Here is a 20,377-nt window from a genome sequence, read left to right as displayed (position 1 = left end):
ATACGGCCACCTTGATATCTATGAACCTTGCACACAAGGTGCATTTCTGGCACAGGGCCACTTTCAAACAAGCATACGTTCCATTTTAAACCTCTAGCAACACCCGTGCTCTTTTCTAGAAAAAGAGGTGCCTCCTTTGTTTTATTATAATGGCACTGCCCCTAACTGACAGGTGCAGGAATTGAGTTCCTGTGAGTTCCTGCTGGAAAAAAGCCCTGGAATGCTGTAAAATTAGAGGGTTGTGGCATGTTACCTGTACTATTATTTTAATTGACCCTAAGATTCATCTTTGTTCTACAGACAGGCGCTCAATAGAATAATAGTGCTAACTGCTGATAGTTAAAGCTTATAATTATACCACGATACAACTACCGATAGTTTAAACAACTCTGCATCAACAGATTTCATATAAAATCATTTAGACTCTTGAAATTATGTACACTTCAAACCTTGAGTCAAAAGCAATTAATGTGTCTCCTTAGTGACACCACCTACGCTTATATAACGAGTAGTAAAAGCCCATCAAGTTCCACAACAGAGAGGACAACTTAAACAAACACTAAGCAGCCAAGTTGCTGCATTGCTTTTGCTGTTCCTAATCAGATTTTTGTATTCACTTTGTGTGCTTGATAATTACTCATGGTACTTAAAGACCTATACTGGCAGTAGGAAGCATGCTGTTTTGATTCCTTGTAATACTGGGCACGTTGTAAGTGCACGTTGTAAAGGAAACACAAACATTGACACGTCTTTGCAGCATCGTGCAATGTATTAATGAATAAGGCAGAGAGATACAAAATGCCTATCTTGCTTGTCTAAATTCCATCTCTTTCAACTTTCTGTTTTTCCATCTAATTTGTTTAATTTGCAATAAAGTGCTGTCATTTGATTTGTTGAAACCTCCCTCTGAAAGCACATGTGAATGCAAAGTGAAAGGAACCCATAACAGATTAAGACCAAGTAAATATTAATGCATGCATTTAACCATAGCGCTCACCCTTCACTCAAAGGATTAGGATGTGTCATGAATTAACGCTTTGGATTTGAATCTCACTTATAATACATCAAGTAACAGCTAGGTGGAAACTTCAACTGGTTCAAAAGGCAAAAGCAGTAATGTTAACTGGAATATTTGAGTCAGTAGTCAATTAGTTGTCTATATCCTGTGAATATGTTGTTCTCTTACTGTGTTTTACTATGGCTTTTAATAGTACAATAGTCATATATTATACTAGCAAACAACCTTGTAGACTGTATGGATGAAAAAGTAAACATTACATGGCATAATACCAAGAGTTTGCAAACTTAAGTGCATTCGGTAGTCTCAGTGAAGCTAATAAAATCTCGAGCTTATTGTCTGTTGGGTCCACCACATACCTGGGAAGCGCTTTGAAATAGTTGATATTACATCTGTTGTGAAAAGTGAGCATTTTTAGTGCTGTAGGTATAATATACTCGTTCTGTCATGGAAGTGCATAACTCTAGTAGCAGCGAAATTGTATTTAGACTTGGTATCATCAAGTCAATTCAAACTGCATACATAACCACCAAATCATTTAATTTGTGTTATTAAATATCTTGCTTGTGTCCGCATGTAGTTACTGAAAACTGTACAAAAGCATCAGTAAATAGCAGTCTTAATTGTAGTGGCTGCAAGCTAGAGAACATTATGTGTAGCCAAGTCTCACTGGCTATCATGGAAAGCCAAGAACAGCGTACGCAAGCCATTGAATAGCTAACAGTGGGGAAACACTGGCTGTGCTTAGCAGTGCTCGCTTGCTGGATCACAGCCAGTGTCTGTACTAGACCACTGCCTGCTCTTTGGCATTGACACTTCAGCAGGAGGCTTTTCAGGTAAATCAAAGATAGTACTTGGGTAGATTTTTCTGAAAGTTAGCCGTTTTTAGATATATAGCACTTACTTTTGTTTCTGACGGTAGGTCTTATATTTCTACAAGTGAATACTTGCAAAGCCTGTAATCATTTCATGCATGTAAACATGGCAATCAAAATCCACAAAAATGCAAACACTGCAGTTGTTTCTTCTTTACTGTCAAAATTAGATCTGCCAGATTCATGATTCAAAGATTCTCTCTTTGGCGATCACTCGTAGCCGAGTAAGATTGTCTTCCATAAACATGGTTTTAACAATGGGTCCGTAAGTGACTGTGGGGGCCAATTCTGGATCCACACGTCCTTCCACAGTGGGGACATTGGTCTCCAGGCGGGAGTTGATCACAGTGTGGATTTGCCAAGTGTGCCTTCCTCTTAGCACGTTTCTCCCTTGCGTCCCAAGATCAAGTGTCTTCAAAGCCCATGACACCTTTGGTAAAGGCTGTTCTCCAGTTGGAGCGCTCACAGGCCAGTGTTTCCCAGTTGTCAGTGTTTGTACTACATTTTTTTAGATTTGCCTTGAGACAGTCTTAGGGAAGCTTTTTGGCTGCAATGTTACACACACCTAGTTGAGGTTGTACTTACGCTGTAGCGTTCAAATCCTGAGCTTGCATTGTGGAACTAAACATGCTTTGTTTGGACTAGAAACCCCATTCTGATGTCAACTGTTGGCAACCTACAATTTTGGAAACCTCTCCATTCTCTTTGGAAAGCAAGTGGACATTGCTTTTGATCCACATTTTTTTTTCTTCTAAACTCCATGTGAAGTTTTTTGGAATGCTTCATTGCTGAGGCAGGGGAGCAGGAGAAAGAATGCAATGCCATGATTAAAGTGAAGTTCATTTTGATATTACAAGGTCATTATATAAAACTAGCTCATAAGGCAGCTAATCACATCAGTGGAAAGTACCTTTTAAAAATGGCAGCTGTTTGTTCACTACAACCTACAAAATTCCACTTGAAGGTGTGTGTTTTTTCCTGAATGTAAGACAAAAGTAAGGATTATATAACACTGTGTTGGGAAAATTTGTTTGTGAATGGATTGAGTTCTGTTACACTTCTGGGTACAAAAATCAGCCTAAAATTCAGTGAACCCTTAAAACGTATGTCATAGATGAGGTGTCAGGCAGGCTCCCCTGAGGGATTTTGTCTGGAGACAAGGAAAGAAATTGAAAACACCAAGAATTTTGTTAGTGTGTTTTGGAGCATATAATGCATGTAACATTTATCCTATATGATTTTAAGTTAGCCAGTAGTACACTATATTGTACCATACTTAATTTCTGTTGAGGTTTCTAATTGCATCATAGCCAGAAAAATAAATAAAGAGCAGCTGAATTGTTCAGGTCATTTAAAAATGGAATGAGCCATTATTTGAGATTCTGGTGATGAAGTTAATGCATATTTATTAGACAGGAGGAGTATATATTCTCTGTGACAGATGTGGTCTCCCACCCTTCTTTCTTCTCTATTATTAGTCACAACTTCTTCGCTATCTTGTTCATTTATCAGTTGACATAAAAATGATACTCTTGGGACTGTCAATGCCACTTTTTGGGGAAAAGAATTCTCATGAGAGCTCAGTTCTTCTTTTGATCAGTGTTCATTAAGTTGACATGTGCTTGCTTGTATTCTTTTGGGATTTAACAAAAATTAAACACCAATATTCTAATGAAGTATTTTTTGTTGAAACCCAAGAGGTAGGAAAGAAGGGGAAAAGGAGAACCTTTCTTTTGTTTTTATACAAAGGATGTTCTATATGTAGTGCAGCCAGCATACACAGTCCCAAACTGGTTTGAGTTTTATTTAACTGCAACTTTTAAGTTACCGAGAAAGAAAGAGGGAGGGAGAGAAATCAAGCATTCAGAGGAGTTGCGACAAGGACAGTGCTATAAGGTTTTTCTATTGCTTCTGTTAGTATTTTTGTTTGTATCTTATTTAGATTAGTCAAGAAGCTGTTGTATGACTACTACCTTGACTCTGCAGTTTCAGCCAACTCATGCCTTAACTTTTAACGAAGGTAGCTCTTTTCTTGGTTCTTGGAGACAAAGTCCTGTTTATTTACAAAGTCCGTCAACAGCTCTCAGCCGTTTCAGCAGAACAAGCATTCATTCATTCAAACATTCAACCATTCATTAAGCTAATGATTGATTGCATTAAAAATAGTAATATTTTACGTTTGACAGAGTATGCATGAATACATGGGTATATGCACAAGACTTTAAAATACAAATTTTGCATAATAATATCTGACAACTGTGTAAGCCCTGTGTGAAGCTCCCATATTCTTCTTCTTTTCTTGCTATCTGCATTTCCAAAAATTCTGATTCTTGACTAGAGGAAAGAGTATACATGGGTCTGTACATAAGTCCTTGGTCACTGAAAGTGTTTCCACTAGCTTGAGTGCTGGCAGAAATCTTGGAAACAGCTATATTTCTGCACTGCACTAATTCCTTCTATTAATTTAAATGAGCATCATGCAGCTAAATGAGAATTGTACAGTTCAGATTTGATACGCTGCCTTAGTTGCTATGCAACTGGTTTTACATTTTGGAAATCCTGCTCTCTACCTGGTCTTGATGATTCAGCAGTGCAACTCCTAGAATTGGCATTTCAAGAGCAAAGGAATTACTTGAAGCAGCTAATGGCCCATAGACTGCACTTTGGAGTCCATTTTGCCTCTTGCTCCTAAAACACCAACTGCAGCTGCCTGCTTTTCTGTCTGACTCCTTGACCAGCTGAAATGTTTTTAAAGCTTGATTTCCCAATCTCACCCCCTTCCCACCTCTCATTACCCTTTTATCTGTTTCTTAATTTTTCCTCCTTTTGTGCTTAAGGACAGGATAGCAAATATTGTTCCAATTTTAATTCTCTGATTCTGTGGTTGTTTGTTACAGATAATGAAACAACTCAACAAAGTACTGTTATATATCTTCATATTAACATTAATGGGCAGCTTTTCAAATTAAGTCAATCCCCCCCCCCAACTTCTAAGTAATAAAATGATCCCATGGCAATTAATCCCATGGCAATGTTACATCATATACTCATAAGGATATATGCTGTTCATTTCCATCACTGTAAGCCAACCAGGCACTAGAAAATATACTGAGGACCTTTTAATGTATTATGGATTTGACTAGATTATAGATCTGCATTTAAAATTAATCTAGTTTTTCCCTCATTGGAAAGTGTTTAGTTAGAAATTGAATAACCACCAATACATTATTTTCAGTTATTCTAATTGATAATCCTAGTGGCACAAGAATACCTTGCTGTTCCATCTCATACATTATATGTATAACAATAACTAAAATAAAATGATATTAAACCACTTGTTCTTAAATCGAAACTGATTTAAGTGCAGTTTTCCCTGCTCACCTTTGGTTTTGCCCTTTATTGGTTTTGCTAACATAGTGAAGGCTGGAAGAAAGGGAGTGTCTGGTGAAACTGAGGGGTCTTTTTTAAGGCCTTCCCATTCTGTGACTCCTTTGGCCTGTAATGGCTCTTGCAGTGTCTGCCATATTTATCTCAGTATAAGCTCTTCCAATAAATATATTTCAAAATATTTCACTGGCCCCCACTGCATGTTGATTAGAAACTAGAACTTTTATTTGTTTATACTTGGTGCTTTTTTCCGGGGGGGGGAGGGGGGGTACGCGTACATTTTGTGAATCTTTGTACTTTTGTCCATTTACTGTATTTATTTTTCCCGATTTGAACTATAAAATCAAAAATGAGAGTACCACTAAACATTTTTTTTAGATAAAAGCACTGTTCATACTCAATGAGGCTATAGCATAGGGGTTACTTTTGAAAGGCTCAACACTTTGTTTCAAGCACACACTTCTTTACAGAGATTTTTAAGATCTTCCTTTACTTCATGCTTTAAACCTGTCACTGGACAGATCAATTCTTTCTAGGATGGCCATTGTCCTACACTACCTATAAAACAGTCTCTTTTACAATCCCAGGTAGATACAACCTTGTTTGCATACAGAATGTCCCTATCTTTAGAATTATAGAATTGTAGAGGTGGAAAGGACCACAAGGGTCATCTAGTCCAGCCTCTTGCAATGAAGGAATCTTTTGTCCAAGGTGAGGCTCGAACCCACAACCCTGAGACCGAGAGTCCTCTTTTCTACCAACGAAGCCATCCCACTGAGAGCCAATTCGCTATCTGTCCCCACTGACAGATAAACCCTATCTGAGTCCTCTCAGATAGCCAGAGACCCCTTCTGCCAATCCCTGTCTCTAATTGCAGGTCCCTTCTAACCCACAGGCAATCCCTGCCTGCGCTGTCTCAGACAGTCCCTATCACTCTGTTAAACTGTCAGCATCTAATTTAAATTCCTCTCTCTTTCTTTCTCCTGATTGGCTGTTAGACTCACCAGTTTCCATTGGTTACTGGGTCAACAGGAGGTAGACTCAGGGCCTGTCCATCACAAGTTGCTCTAAATTTATTGTACAGCTTCAACCTTTATCTTATTTAATAAAGGGGTTGTTGTTTTTCCTGGTACAAAAAAATAAAAATAAATCCCTGTCAGTTCTTTTTACAGTAAATTTAATGAAGTGTTTCCCAGTAAGTTCATTTTGGCATCTATCATTGCCCACCAAATTGGGAATTCAATGTAGAATCGTAAATTAATTGCCCTTTATAGTAAATGAAATAAGAATTCCAAATATGCAGCATCAGGACATTTAATTCTGTTCCTCAATTGCTTATCCAATGCATTGGAAAACTGAATCAAGAAAGACAGAAGAAAGCAGCCAAAGGTTGCTAAATGTAGCGCATAACACAGATTTTGAACTTTACTTAATGATCTGAGTGTTTATTACTATGAAATAAATGCACCATTTCAAGAATTATGGTGGAATTGTAAAACATTAAAATTTTAATTAATTTTGGTCAGAGCCACGCACTCTGCATATTTTCCCTATTTTCTCCCTCAATAAGGGCAACTTGCTTAATAATTGAGATATTTTTTATATTTGCTAGGCAGTGCTTTCCCCCTTTATACTTGGAAATGGAAGTGTCAGTTGTGGTGGCGTAGGATTCTGTGCTGAAGGTACAGACATAGAACCATAGAATTATAGAGACCTCGAGGGTCATCTAGTCCAACCCCCTGCAATGCAGGATTCCTGCCTGCAGCTGCCCTGCTTGCTCTAACCCAGGCATCCCCAAACTGCGGCCCTCCAGATGTTTTGGCCTACAACTCCCATGATCCCTAGCTAACAGGACCAGTGGTCAGGGATCATGGGAATTGTAGTCCAAAACATCTGGAGGGCCGAAGTATGGGGATGCCTGCTCTAACCCATGAGCTCAACAACTTTGGCTGCCCTCCCCAACAAAAATCCTGGCTACACCCATACATTAACACATCACGCCAGTGTGGTTGTGATATAGCAGACATACAGTAACTAAAACATAGCATTCTAACATAATTGCAGGTGGACTTTTTTTAAATTTAAGAATCTCTCTCAAATATTGGGGAGCAGTGTGATCAAAGCAGTGTACACATTCAGCATCAGTGCCTTTGTACAACTTCTGGAGCCCCAACTCTCATACAAGCGGCCATTTTAATTTCCCACAATTCCCCTGATGTTGTGTCACCCCAGGACACTATGGGAAATTAAAATGGCCACCCATCCCTGCAGCTTAAACCCACCATCATCTGAAGGGCTCCATCAGTGGGCAAATGACTGACATGGCAATCTTGCAGGGGAGGTTTTTAGTTCGACTTTGTTTTTCAGTGTGATAGATAGCATCTTCCTTAGGCTCCCAGCTTCAGATTCTTTCCCCCACTTTTTCTCACAGCAGCAGGGCTCGCCCTCCCTTTCCCATTCTTTTACACCATCTTGGACATATAGAAAGAAGTGCTCAGAGGGTCGTCCTCTAGAGGGGAAAGTGTATGCTATAATCACAAACAACTGCAAGCACCAGAAAGAACTCTCTACTAGCAACAAGAGGAAAGGAAATGCAATGGTGCCTCGGTTTACAAACACAATTGGTTCCGGAAGTCTGTACTTGACCTGGAGCGTACTTAACCTGAAGCGAACTTTCCCATTGAAAGTAATGGAAAGTGGATTAATCCGTTCCAGACGGGTCCGCGGAATACTTAAACTGAAAGTACTCAAACTGAGGCGTACTTAAACCAAGATATGACTGTAAAAGTCCCACATTCTTTGACATGGTTAGAGGGTTCTCGGGTTTTTTTGCTTGTTGTTTTTTGTTTTTGTTTTTACAATCAATTAGTATATTAATTTTGTTAAATAAATGAATAAAAGACGACTTCATTGTTTGTGAATTCTAATAAAGAGGGAGCTGATCTGTTCCCTCAAAGGGAATCCTTCAGGTCCAAGAATAGCAAGTCAGAGTATTCCAACCTTAACCCATACTCATAATTAGTAGAGAAGGGAAGGAAGTTGGAAAGGCAAACCAAGCTCTTTATTGCAGAGTGCTGCCTCAAATGCATTCTACGTGTGCTTAGGAACGTGGTAGCAGAGGACACCTTGCAAATCTCTGAGACTGAAAAGATTAAAAAAAACCTTCCAGATTATCCTTCAGCAAATCCAGTTGTCATATTTCATGATTACTGTATTTTTCCGTCTATAAGACGCCCCCATGTATAAGATGCCCCCTAATTTTTGACATTATTTTAAATGGAAAATCACCCCAGTCTTATACATGGAAAAATATGGTATTTTGTAAAGATTTAGGAAGTTTGAATTTGGTAAAGGTAAAGGGACCCTTAACCTGTCCAGTCGTGACCAACTCTGGGGTTGCGGCGCTCATCTCACGTTATTGGCTGAGGGAGCCAGCATACAGCTTCCAGGTCATGTGGCCAGCATGACAAAGCCGCTTCTGGCAAACCAGAGCAGCGCACAGAAACGCCGTTTACCTTCCCGCTGTAGCAGTACCTATGTATCTACTTGTACTTTGACGTGCTTTCGAACTGCTAGGTTGGCAGGAGCTGGGACCGAGCAACAGGAGCTCACCCCGTCACGGGGATTCGAACCGCCGACCTTCTGATCGGCAAGCCCTAGGCTCAGTGGTTTAACCCACAGCACCAACCGCTGTCCCTTTGAATTTGGTACTGTAACGGTAAAGAACACTCACCTATAATGTTATTAATTACCAAATATTACTACCTATTTCTAGAATGTGTTCTAGAACGTGTTTTATGAAATGAAAGAATTGTGCTGTGTTGAATTTGGTACTACAGCATAATTCTTTCATTTCATGAGACATGTTCAGGAACACGTTATAGAACACGTTCTAGAAATGGGTAGTAATATTTGCTAATTAAGAACATTATAAGTGTGTGCTCTTTACCATTACAGGTCAAACAATGGAAGTCCCTATTCAGGGATGTATGTTACATCTTAAAATATTTATGGCTCAATCTTGCATGCAAGAACAGTGTGGTGTAGTGGTTAGAGTGTTGGACTAAGATGTGGGAGAACTGGGTTTAACACCCACAGACCACAAGGCTTACCTAATGACTTTGGATTCAGGTAGGTAGCCGTGTTGGCCTGACGCAGTCAAAATAAATTAAAAAAATTTAAAAAGTGTCCAGTAGTGCCTTAGAAACCAACTAAGTTTGTTCTGGGCATAAGCTTTCATGTGCATCTGAAGAAGTGTGCTTGCACACAAAAGCTTATACCCAGAACAAACTTAGTTGGTCTCTAAGGTGCTACTGGACAATTTTAAATTTTTTCTTACTAATGACTTTGGGTCAGTCCCCATCTTTCAAGACCAATCCACCTAACAGGGAGACGCTTAGAGGATAAAAGTGACACAAACAGGTATGCTATCCTGGATAAAAACGTAATAACATTTTAAAAGGCAGGTATACTTTCTGGGTGTGCCTAGAAACGCTAGTGGAAATGTATAAAACGTTGAACACATTTGGCAGTGAAAACAAAAAGTATTTCAGTGTCAGTAAGAATTATGACCTTTATTTACATGCAGGGCAATGCTTGTGGTGCTCTCTATTTGATGCTGGTTTCGTGGGCCCATACGACTGTTTCAGTGGTGATGACGCATTGTTGCCTCTGGAAATGGCTTAAAATAAATAGATTCATACCTTCACCTGTGCAGATATTTCTGGCACGGTGTGCCTTAATCCCTCCTCCTGCCTCAGTGCACATGGGTTAAGCTTAGAAGATACTTCTAGGAACCTTCCATCTCTGCTATGACTTCTTGCCAAATATTCCTATCTAATGCCTTCAGAAGTGAGCAAACAACTTTCCCCCAACTCCCCACCCCCACCGCCTCTGCAGATAGACGTATACTGTATAAGCATCTTACTCCTAAGGCAGGACTTTGTGCTTGCTTCCAAGCACCACCTGCCCAGCCGAAAATCACAACTGCACTGGCAGGCGGCCAAAAGGGCCACTCTGCGGAAAGGCTTCCTCCTAAGCTTAAGGGGGAGGAGAAACAGATGGAGACTTTGAGAGCTGGCATAAAATCCTGCCACTGTAGTGAGCAGTAAATGAAAATTCGGCTTTGAGGAATCTGCAATGGTACACATATCCCTTTTGTCGGAATTAGAAGGCATGCAAATGGAAAAACACAGAATCTGGCAGACCCATTTTTTAATCCTTGAAGTTTTCATATCGGTACAAATTAAAGGAGTTTGTTTTGAGATAAACATGCAGGTGTTTATAGACCTTAAAATGCTATTTGTTGCTTTAAAAATAGTAATGCTGATAGATAGGCCTAATTTGGTCTTGCATTGCCATCTAGAGTGCTGTGTCAGTACTACATGATTTTAATGCTCCCTTTTGGCGCTCTCGCTCTCTCTCTCTCTCTTTCTCCCCCCCCCCCTTCAGCTTTTAAGGCTACCTCTTTGTGCTTGAGCAAAATTACGGTATGTGGCTGCAATCCATTAATTGAGGTCAACTCTTGCTTGCATTGAAAGGTTATTTTGCTCATAGTCTCAATATTTTTTTATTAAAAATAAACCCATCAGGTCTGGAAAGAGACATTGTTAGGGAAATGGTTGCGTTTTGACAATGAGAAATAATGGAGATGCACACTGAAAGGTAAGGTTGTCAGTTTCCCAGTGGCCCCAGAGGGTGCATTTTCCTGATGGCTGGTTGAGAATATTTCATGATGTAAATGTCAGACTTGTCAAGCTTGTCACTATGAAAATGATCCATGTAGTGAGGGTCTCCTTTCCTTGGGAAACAAACAGCTGCCTTATCGCTAAATAGATGCAGTGACAGGAACCTGCTATCTCTCAAAAGAAATTTATATTTTCTTGTAATATCCAGTGCTAAAGGACTCTTCCAGTCATACGCCATATTCTCATATTGTGCTTCATTATCAGATTTGTCAGTGGCACATTTTGAAGGAGACAACATGAAATAGGAAAAGACCCTCGTGCACTCAAAGAGTTCAGTGCGCTCTCCGTGCTGATTTAACTGTAGGATTGATTTATCTCTGAGTCTGTTGCCCTTTAAGCACATGTTCCTTCAAACTTGGCATGTTGTGTTGAACAGGTAGGAAATCACACAAAAAAAGTAGGATGCAAAAGCCTTGTCCTCTGCGAAAACCCTCAAACATATTTAATAAGGGATGACGGACGTGTCTATTTTGCAACTACTGAAATACATTGCAAAGTTGATATAACTTACTTAAAGGTAGGCTTAGAAATGCGTGTTCATTATCCCACATTTTGTTTGACTGAAATTCAAGTTGGAAAGATGAGCATTTATTTTGATTATCAAGTATGACATTTTTAATAGTGCCCATGAATCTCTGTGGTGAGTTTACCATTTTTTTTTTGTAATTAATGTTCTTCATTTTCTACTCTCTATGTATCATTTAAATATAACATTTCCTCCCCACTAATCTGTACATTTCTGTCATCATCCCACCCCAACCAAATTGCTATCCAACATTTGTGAAACTTGTTTTCCATTTGTTGTACATATCTTCCTTGGCGTTTTTGTTGTTGTTGTGGCAAGGATATTGCATTTATCAAGTCTTCAAAGCAGAATATTTTGTATGTGGAAAATGGGTAACCCTATACAGATAACAAAATAAAAAAAAATTCCTTCCAGCAACACCTTAGAGACCAACTAAGTTTGTCATTGGTATGAGCTTTCGTGTGCATGCACAATTCTTCAGATACCTACATGCACACTTCTTCAGATAATGCTTTTTTAATTGCTGTTGTTGTAGTTGCTGCGCCAAATGTGGTTGCACAGGCGACTGTCACAGGCAGCAATTGGATGTTGTTTGCAACTTGGTTATTGGCAAGTGACACAGTTCTCTTTTCCTCCAGGTTTTCTATCATGCTGTGAATCTTTTAGGTTACATTTGGGACTTCTTTCATAAAATTATTCTCTGTTCCCTATTGTCCAGTTTCTGCATGAAAGCAGTCACGTTGCCAATAAATAGCAGCAATGCTATCCCACTCAATAATGCTTGCGCTGTTTCAGGATTGTTTTTATTTCATTTTCTATTATTCCAGTAGGTTTTTTTAAAAGAAAATCCTCTAGAAATGGTTCAACATAAGAGTTTTTAAAATAAAAAGTGGCAGATAGTGGCACCCCAGTTTCCCTGAAGCATCGTGGTTCATGTTATCACTCACAAACCAACTCAGTGTGCTGTGTGTGTAATATTGTACCCCAAAGCTTTTGGTTGTTCTTGTTCACAAGGTGTAAGTTGAGTGATAACATAGGCTTCTTCACGTGAGTTCAGCCATTTTAACTTTTGAAATCGACTTTTGCTTTGGTGAGCATTTAACTTTTAAGCTTCCAGTTTCACATACTTAGAAAAGCAGTTAAGGTTACAGTAGAAAAATGAACTGTGAGTGATATATATGCAGCAGTATCTGATTCCAGAGGCTGTGGGTAGTTAATTTTCTGCTCTTTGGGGGGCATGCTGACCTGTTGGGTCCTATCCCCAGCACCATGCCATGGGGCGGCTCTGCTTGCAGAAGGTGCCTTTGTCCATTTTATGGGGATCCTCCCCATTCAGCAAGGTCCCTTAACTCTCTGGAGGTTGCGGGGGAATTCTCACAGGGAGGAGGGGACAGAAATATGGGCTTGCGCAAACTTTTTCCCCCATGGCCATTTCTGTGGATCTAACCAAGAGATTATCCATTATTTGTCAGTTAAAGCATTGGTCTGTTGCCATCTCAGTTATCTAGCCCTTATCTTTAGCTTTTCGTATTAAGGCTTGACATAATACACCTCTGCCCCTATTCAATGTCAATGCAATATATTCTACTTTTTTCTCCTGCTGAAAAACCTAGCAAGGTAACATCACTCATTATCCTTGGCCCTGTGCAATCTGCAATATGCCTCTTATGCTGATTTACACGGAAGGGCAAATTATAGGTATGGTTTATTACACATATCTGTACAATTGGGTTCTTACTAGCATTATGAATTGATTGATGTATGATCTATGTATAGAATTTTCTCTTTGTTCCTGTAGAGATAATAATTGTCTGCCACTTCTTTCTTTTGAGACTACATGTTGTCATCTGATATAAAGGGGAAAATTTGTCTTTTCCTGTACAATGGAAAGTTAAAAGTGAATGTTCAAACCCATCTGTTTGGCTCAGGTCAATCTTTCTTATCTTTCTCCTTTCTCCTGCCTTGTTCTGCTCTCCTCGTCCCCCCCCCTTCCCCCTCCCTCAGCACAGGGACATACAGCAATTTGTTTTAATTCCCGTAAAACATTTCTTTTAATTTCTGAACATTATTTCTACTCTAACTTAGTTTAAGTGTTTCTTTCACTCTGAAAAAAAAGTCATGGAAGTGGAATTCTAGTCATTATTTTAGCTGTAGGGGAGCTATAACCTATAACCCTATGTCAAGCTGGGAAACACAACAGGAAGCAACTTTCTAGCTATAAAATCATACTCTATGGAAGCACTGCAATACATTTGTAGCACTAATCAAATCACTGGATGTTTTAAAATTAATAATAAAGTTGGACAGGTGTTTTATTTGTATTTGTTGTTCCGTAAATCTTCCATGAATTCTGGCTGCATTTGATTGCCTCACTTAAACTGACTTCTTAGATGTTTATAGAGAATGTCTATAATTTCAGAATTGGCACATATGCAGTTTGCGTGCCCTGCCTAAAGAAGCATGGTTTTTTTAAAAAAAATCTTTAGGGTACGCTAACCTTTCCTTAATTCCATGATGGTTCTTTTCTTCTTCCAAAGGGCATGTATAAGCATAAGTTCTGCAACAAAATATATGCCCTTTAAGCACAAAACTGGGTTAGCGGAAACTAGCAAGGACTTGAAATTCACTAAGACCACAATCCTATACCCACGTTTTATTGGAAGTGACTTCCTTAGTCACAGAGGACTGTAACTGACTAGTATATTTACACCTGTCAATTTTATTGAGTAGGGTGTGTGTGTTGTTGTTGTTTTGTTTTGTTGTTTAGCCGTGTCCAACTCTTCGTGACCCCATGGACCAGAGCACTCTTCCACTGCCTCCCGCAGTTTGGTCAAACTCATGTTGGTAGCTTCCAACCATCTCGTCCGCTGTCGTCCCTTTCTCCTTGTGCCCTCAATCTTTCCCAATCTCTCTCTCTCTCTCTCTCTCTCTCTCTCTCTCTCTCTCTCTCTCTCTCTCTGTGTGTGTGTGTGTGTGTGTGTGTGTGTCCCAAGCGAGCATCTACCTGCCTCCCTTCCCTTGCCATCCAAGCCAAAAGGGCATGTGTGCACATCAGCACAGGCGCACCCAGTAATTCTTTTTTGAAAAGCAAATTCTACAGTGAGGTTGCAGAAAAATGTCCTCCTCATGCACAGATAAGGAAGCTTTTAAAAAAAAAAATCAAAATGAAAATCTAATTCATGTGCCGCCATTGCATCAGCATTCGGGAAAACTTAAGCCAGAACAATAGCAGAAAGTATTAGTGTTGCCCTGCAACCTGTGTAAGGTCAATCAGAACTGTTAAAACTGGGGATAATTTGGAAGCATCCCTTCTCTCCTAAAAACTTAGAAAGCAAAAGGTCAATAGTGCATCCTGTAAGTTTTGTGGACCGTTCTCATGATTCTTCACTGTACTTTGGAAGTAACACAATGGAGATGAGCGCTATAAGACACAGCCTCTCCCAGCCCCCACCAACACCCTTGACCCTCAGGCAAAAGAAAGGGAAGGTCAGTGTGTCAGTGGCCTCATCTCCCAGCCTTCCAAGCAACCCTTAAGATTTAGTGTACCAGGTTGTAATCAGCCTCAATCTGTTCCCGTCAGAGCCTGTATTAGTGAAGATAAGGAGAAACATACAATTGGCGCCAGTATACACACATGCACTCTTGACCTTCCCTCGCTGGGCATTTGAATGAAGAAATGTAATGTGTGAAACAGCAGGTTACAGATGCAGATTCAGTGGCCAATATCCTAGCAAAGATAATTCGGACAATTCCTTAGCCGACCACAACAATGATATGCTGGTCCATATCTTGTGTGCACACTTGTGTTTCAATACGCACACAGCCCTAATTGAACTTTTCCTGTTAGCAGATATATGGCTAATGGGACATTTGTCTTTCCCAAGCTAAACTTTGACTAAATAGGCAGTAATTTAGAATCAGCCTCATCTGAATTTAATTGGAATGTAGACCAGGTAGTGCCTCTTCACTACCCATATTCTCCCCTGCAAGATTTCCTGTTTTTTGTTGCTTAAGTAAACAGCAGTACTTCTATCATGGCAAAATCTGTTTTCCAGCAAATGAAACTGTGTGGGTGAACAAAGACCTGATCATAGGAGTTCCTTTTTTTGGGATGCAAAGTTATATTGAATGTAGATGGTAATTAGTAAAGCAAATACATTAAACATGTTTAAACTTCAGTCTGTTCAACATCATTCCTTGATAATTAGCCTAAATAGCCCATTTAGCTGAAAGTTCAAACATTGCTAATGACTCTAGAAACAGTGCCAGTTTTTGCATTCAAAAGAACAAAATACTTCCTGAACTACAATGAGAAATGTTCAAAACTGCACTGCAAAACTTTTAAGGTTGCAGTCTTGTACAATGGCTTGCACATATGTCACACTTTATTTCACAGGAACATAGGAGAGGCGCCTAGAGTTACAAACTGACAGCATGCAGACTCATGTTCACTTCTGAGATTCTCCACAGGGAAAATGTATTTTACAGCTGTTTTTAAGTAGATAGATACTATATTGTAATGATTTTGTGAACAACATAATGCAGGTTTATGCTAATATTCTGGGTAGTGAAGAGACACTTTAAAAGGTTTTGATTTACTGCTTAGTCTGTGTTGGTTCATCATAAATCATTCACACCTTGTTCTAATTATAGCATTGAAATAGGTATTTTTATAGCCTGCATCAATGTTTAAAAATTCAAATAGAACAATGTGCACAATTAATACAGCCACAATCTCTTTATCATAAAGAGTGTTTATGAGGAACTGCCTGAATTTTGTGTTCTGGCTTCCATAGTTAATTCTTTAGAGGTCATCATTTAGCATTGGGTATAAGGTACTATTCATGCCTATGGATGCTGCCATTGTGATGTCACTTCATTCATTCAGGATGTTCCAAAGAAGCTTGCCATGAATTATGGGCGCAACTCCTAGAGCTGAAGCTGTAGAATATTGTAAGCATGCTGTTGCCTGACATGCTCATGTTTCCTATTTTAGACCTGACTGATCTTCAGATAACATATGGCAGTACAAGTAATTGGAAAATTGGCAGACCTGTCAAGAAACCCTGCTAGATGGGACAAAAATACGATGCTGCAGCACATAAAGTGTCTCTGAAGTTAAATTTATTGTCTTTTATCAAATGGTGAAGAAAACATATCTGGTCTCCAAAAAATGAAACACCTCTTTCCCAGTGGCAGATGCTGTTCAGTACTACATTTTAAGTACAAGGGTGGTTTTTGCATTTTAAAAACTATGCACAGAAAACAGCTAGTCAGTGTCTGAGGAGGTATGTCAAATGTTGTCTTTTTCATTTAATGCTTTACCAGGTTTCCTCTCCTGGAATTTCTCAAAAATAACTAAATGAATTGATCTTAAGCATAAAATAGGCAGCAACTAAATTATACAAGAAGGTGGAAATGTTAGCATTTACATCTTCTTGGGAAGATTAATTGTGAATATGTTGCAAATGCTACTGGAATCTATGCCTGCTCAGCCCCCTCTCTCCTAGCTAGTAGCAGTTTGCCACAAGTGAGTGGTAGCCTTGGTCTAGATCAGAGCTTTCCAAACTCTGTGTCGCGACATGTTAGTGTGTCGACTGCAGTGTGTAGGTGCATTGCACAAACACTCCCCGCACTCTTCCCGGGGCTAAAAAGGGGTTAGTTTAACCTCCGGTTTGCTAGTGAAACTGAATTACTGTGTCACGAAATGATGCGTGTCTAAAAAATGTGTCACCAACATGAAAAGTTTGGAAAGCTCTGGTCTAGATGATAGCAAATGCCTCCTTGGTGAAGGAAAAAAATGGCAATTTACAGCTGTTGCAACACTCTTGGTTTCTTCGTTTTGTTTTTAAACTTCTCTGGATCCGATTTGTAAGCCACTTTTGACCAGGGTTTTCTGGATCCATTTCAACCTAGCCTTTAGTCGTGTTTTGGGTCTGAGTGCTTTGGTCACCCCAGCGGACAATTGCTTTCTTTGCCTCTCAGTGCCTTTCGTGCTGTCATTCATTTTCTTCTCAATCACCTGAATGTGTTGGAAGAAACTGTTTTGCTGAGATTCATTTCTTACATCACAGTGATATTTCAAGAGGTGGTGCTGGAGAATGAATGTTGAACTCAGTGGCAGCGACTGTCTTTAATTGTGAAGTGCAGTGTTAGCATTTGAGGAAACGGTTTGCCATCATAGGGTGAGATGTAAGCAATATGCTGGTGACACCCAACTCTCCTTCCTCATCAGATGTAGCAGTGAGGACTCTATGCTTTCTGGAGTGACTAATGGACTGGATGAGGACAAAACTCAATCCAGTTAAGACTTATGGCTGGAGCCCAGGAAAGTAGTGGCTCTATTTGTCCTAAATGAGGTTTTACCCCGTGAAAGAAAAGATTTGCAACTCAGGAGTGATCCTAAGCTAGTATGGCTCATGGATTATCAATCCATCAATCTCCTTTATTGGCATAAAAAAAGGTGCCTCGTATACATGGATCAAAACACAACACAGTTAATGAAACATAGTAGGAGATACTTTAGGATAAAACTGTCCAGACATTGTGAGGTACGAAAACGGCTCTTAGGACCTACGGTGATGTAATTTAATAGCGTCGCTCAAAAATCTTGCCACATTCTCCACAACGTCATTAATACAATTGTTCAGCAGATAAGACAGCCTGGAAGAGTCAGTGCGATAAATCCCCTCCTTTAATAAGGGGTCCAAGTACTTATTTTTTTGCATAAAATGGGCAATAAAATAAAATGTGTGATAGATTTGATCTGTTTTGTGCCACAAAGTCATTATCTTTCACAGTATGGGATTTTCGAGAATCTACCTTGCAGAACTGCAGGCAGTAAGAAGTTCATCCTTGGGAGGGAAAGAGCTCTGCATAAGTGGGGATCGTAAAGCTGGTGTAAACATGGAGTGTCTTGGCCAAACTAGGGTGGAATTCCCAACCTCATGGATAAGGAAAGGGTAAGGAAACGGAGTATCAGGTAGCAAAAGGCTCTGATAAAGAAAGGGAAACCTGGTAGGCCTCTCCTTCAGGGAAATCACACTTGTATATTTTGCCATCAGAATTCATGGGGATGAAGTAGAATCCCAATGATTCCCAGCAGCAAATGTTTCTGTGTGCCTCACTTAACCTGGAGGAGAGGCTTGATGGAACTTCTGCCACTTGCCAATTCTTCAAGGTGAAGCTTTTCTTCCATAAGGGAAAGAAGACTTCTGTGCAGGGCTAGCATCAGTTCAGACCCTTTCAAGCATTCCTTGACATTCAAATCTCCCATTGAGGAATGCTTGAAGGACCTAAGTGGTTTACAGGTGAGCACCAGGCCACTTGCCAATTTCTACTTCTGGATGCTTCAATAGTGGCTGTAGGTAGGAGCAGTTTCACCAACTTCATCAGTGTCACATTGGTGTTGTTCTTAGATAAGGACTTTCTTTTGCATGTTCTGGCAACGTCTTTTCTTGACTACTATAATGCACTCTTAAAGGAGCTACTGTTGACCATTTTGGACCATTTGAATTTTCAGAGCTATCTGGGACCATATTCTAGAGCTTGTAAGACCAGTTCTTTCAGACTTCTAGATGGTTTCCAGGCCAAATTCAAAGTGCTAATTGTAACCTGGGTCCAGGATATTTGAAGGCACACCTGTTCTCTTGTGACAAGGCCCTTTTACCGGTTCCATGGGGAAGATGGTCAGTTAACATGATTAAGGCGTTCCTGATGATGGCTGCCCTTGTGGAGCGGTTTCTCAGAGCAACCAAATAGATCTGCAATGTTCACTCCTTTCGAGTACAAGGAAAAATATTCTTATTCTGCCAGAATGTTTTTGTTCTTGTCTTTTTGTCATTTTCCTGTTGATTTTCTGTTGATTTTATATTTGTTTCATTATTTTATTGCTTGTATTTATAATTTAGTTGTTTAACTTTTATTTGACATTGCTTTGAGAACTGCAGAGTTGAAACTTGGCCGATAAATTTGCAGGAATCAGCAAGTGAATATGGATCATAGGTTCAACAAACTTGCCCAGAAAGGTATATTGCATATATAGGCAGCAAGGAGTAATGCATTTTTCTTTTAAAGGTTCATAAAAAGATATCATTTTTTGTTTTGCAGGAGGATGAAAATGAAGCAGAAGAAAATTCACCTCAAGAATCAAACATGGAGCAGAAAAATTAAAAAAAAAGAAAGAAATTTATTTCCTCTTGGAAATGCTTTCAAGTTGTGCCACAGTGATTAAAGTGTCCCATTGTAAAAATTACAGAATGTTGTCAATAAATGACACAGGAAAATAAAATATACATTGCACTGGGGAATTGTTTAATTGGGTCTGGGTGACATTTATGGTTATTTGAAAACATGAATTTTCAGCACAAGAGGGGGAAAAAACTATTAAGTGTATAAAAGCTTTGGAGTTATGAGCGGAAGAGCAGAGTTCTCATTACTGTTAATTTTTGCTATGCAAAGTTGTTGAAATTCTTCATTGCATTATTTAATGTAACTCCTGAAAGGCCAAATATCCCTCAGCATTGATGCATGGCTTTGCTACTTAGGAATTTGAATAAGTATGTAATTACAAAACATACAGAAATATATGAGCTAAAATTAATAATTAGGGAGGGCAACCAGTTTCTCTTGATTGTGAAAAAACTTGGCAAAATCTGTGTTTTTCTTGATCCATTCCAAATACTTGGCATTTTCATAGCATGAACCAGATTCTCCACTGTCAATTATCTGCTCTTACGTGGAGTGTTGCAGCTTCCCCGTTCTTCCTTTCACGATCTACCTAGAATTTATTTATCCCTTAGCTTAGAAAATGTTTTATTTGATC

The 20,377-nt window shown here is 39.4% G+C and overlaps 1 protein-coding gene across 5 annotated transcripts in view; it reads left to right on the top strand.

Moving 5' to 3' along the window:
• PHF14 (PHD finger protein 14) overlaps positions 1–19,854 on the top strand; it is a 131,895-nt gene extending 112,041 nt beyond the window's left edge. For all 5 annotated transcript variants that reach the window (XM_035130109.2, XM_035130112.2, XM_035130110.2 and 2 more), the window contains one exon: positions 19,663–19,854. In XM_035130109.2, coding sequence (XP_034986000.1) covers positions 19,663–19,725 — 63 coding nt within the window. In that variant the 3' untranslated portion in view covers positions 19,726–19,854. The remainder of the gene's footprint in view (positions 1–19,662) is intronic.
• The last annotated feature ends 523 nt before the right edge of the window (positions 19,855–20,377 follow it).

Source organism: Zootoca vivipara, chromosome 12 (genome assembly GCF_963506605.1).
Source record: "Zootoca vivipara chromosome 12, rZooViv1.1, whole genome shotgun sequence".
NCBI lineage: Eukaryota > Metazoa > Chordata > Lepidosauria > Squamata > Lacertidae > Zootoca > Zootoca vivipara.
This window is presented reverse-complemented; position numbering and strand designations above follow the sequence as displayed.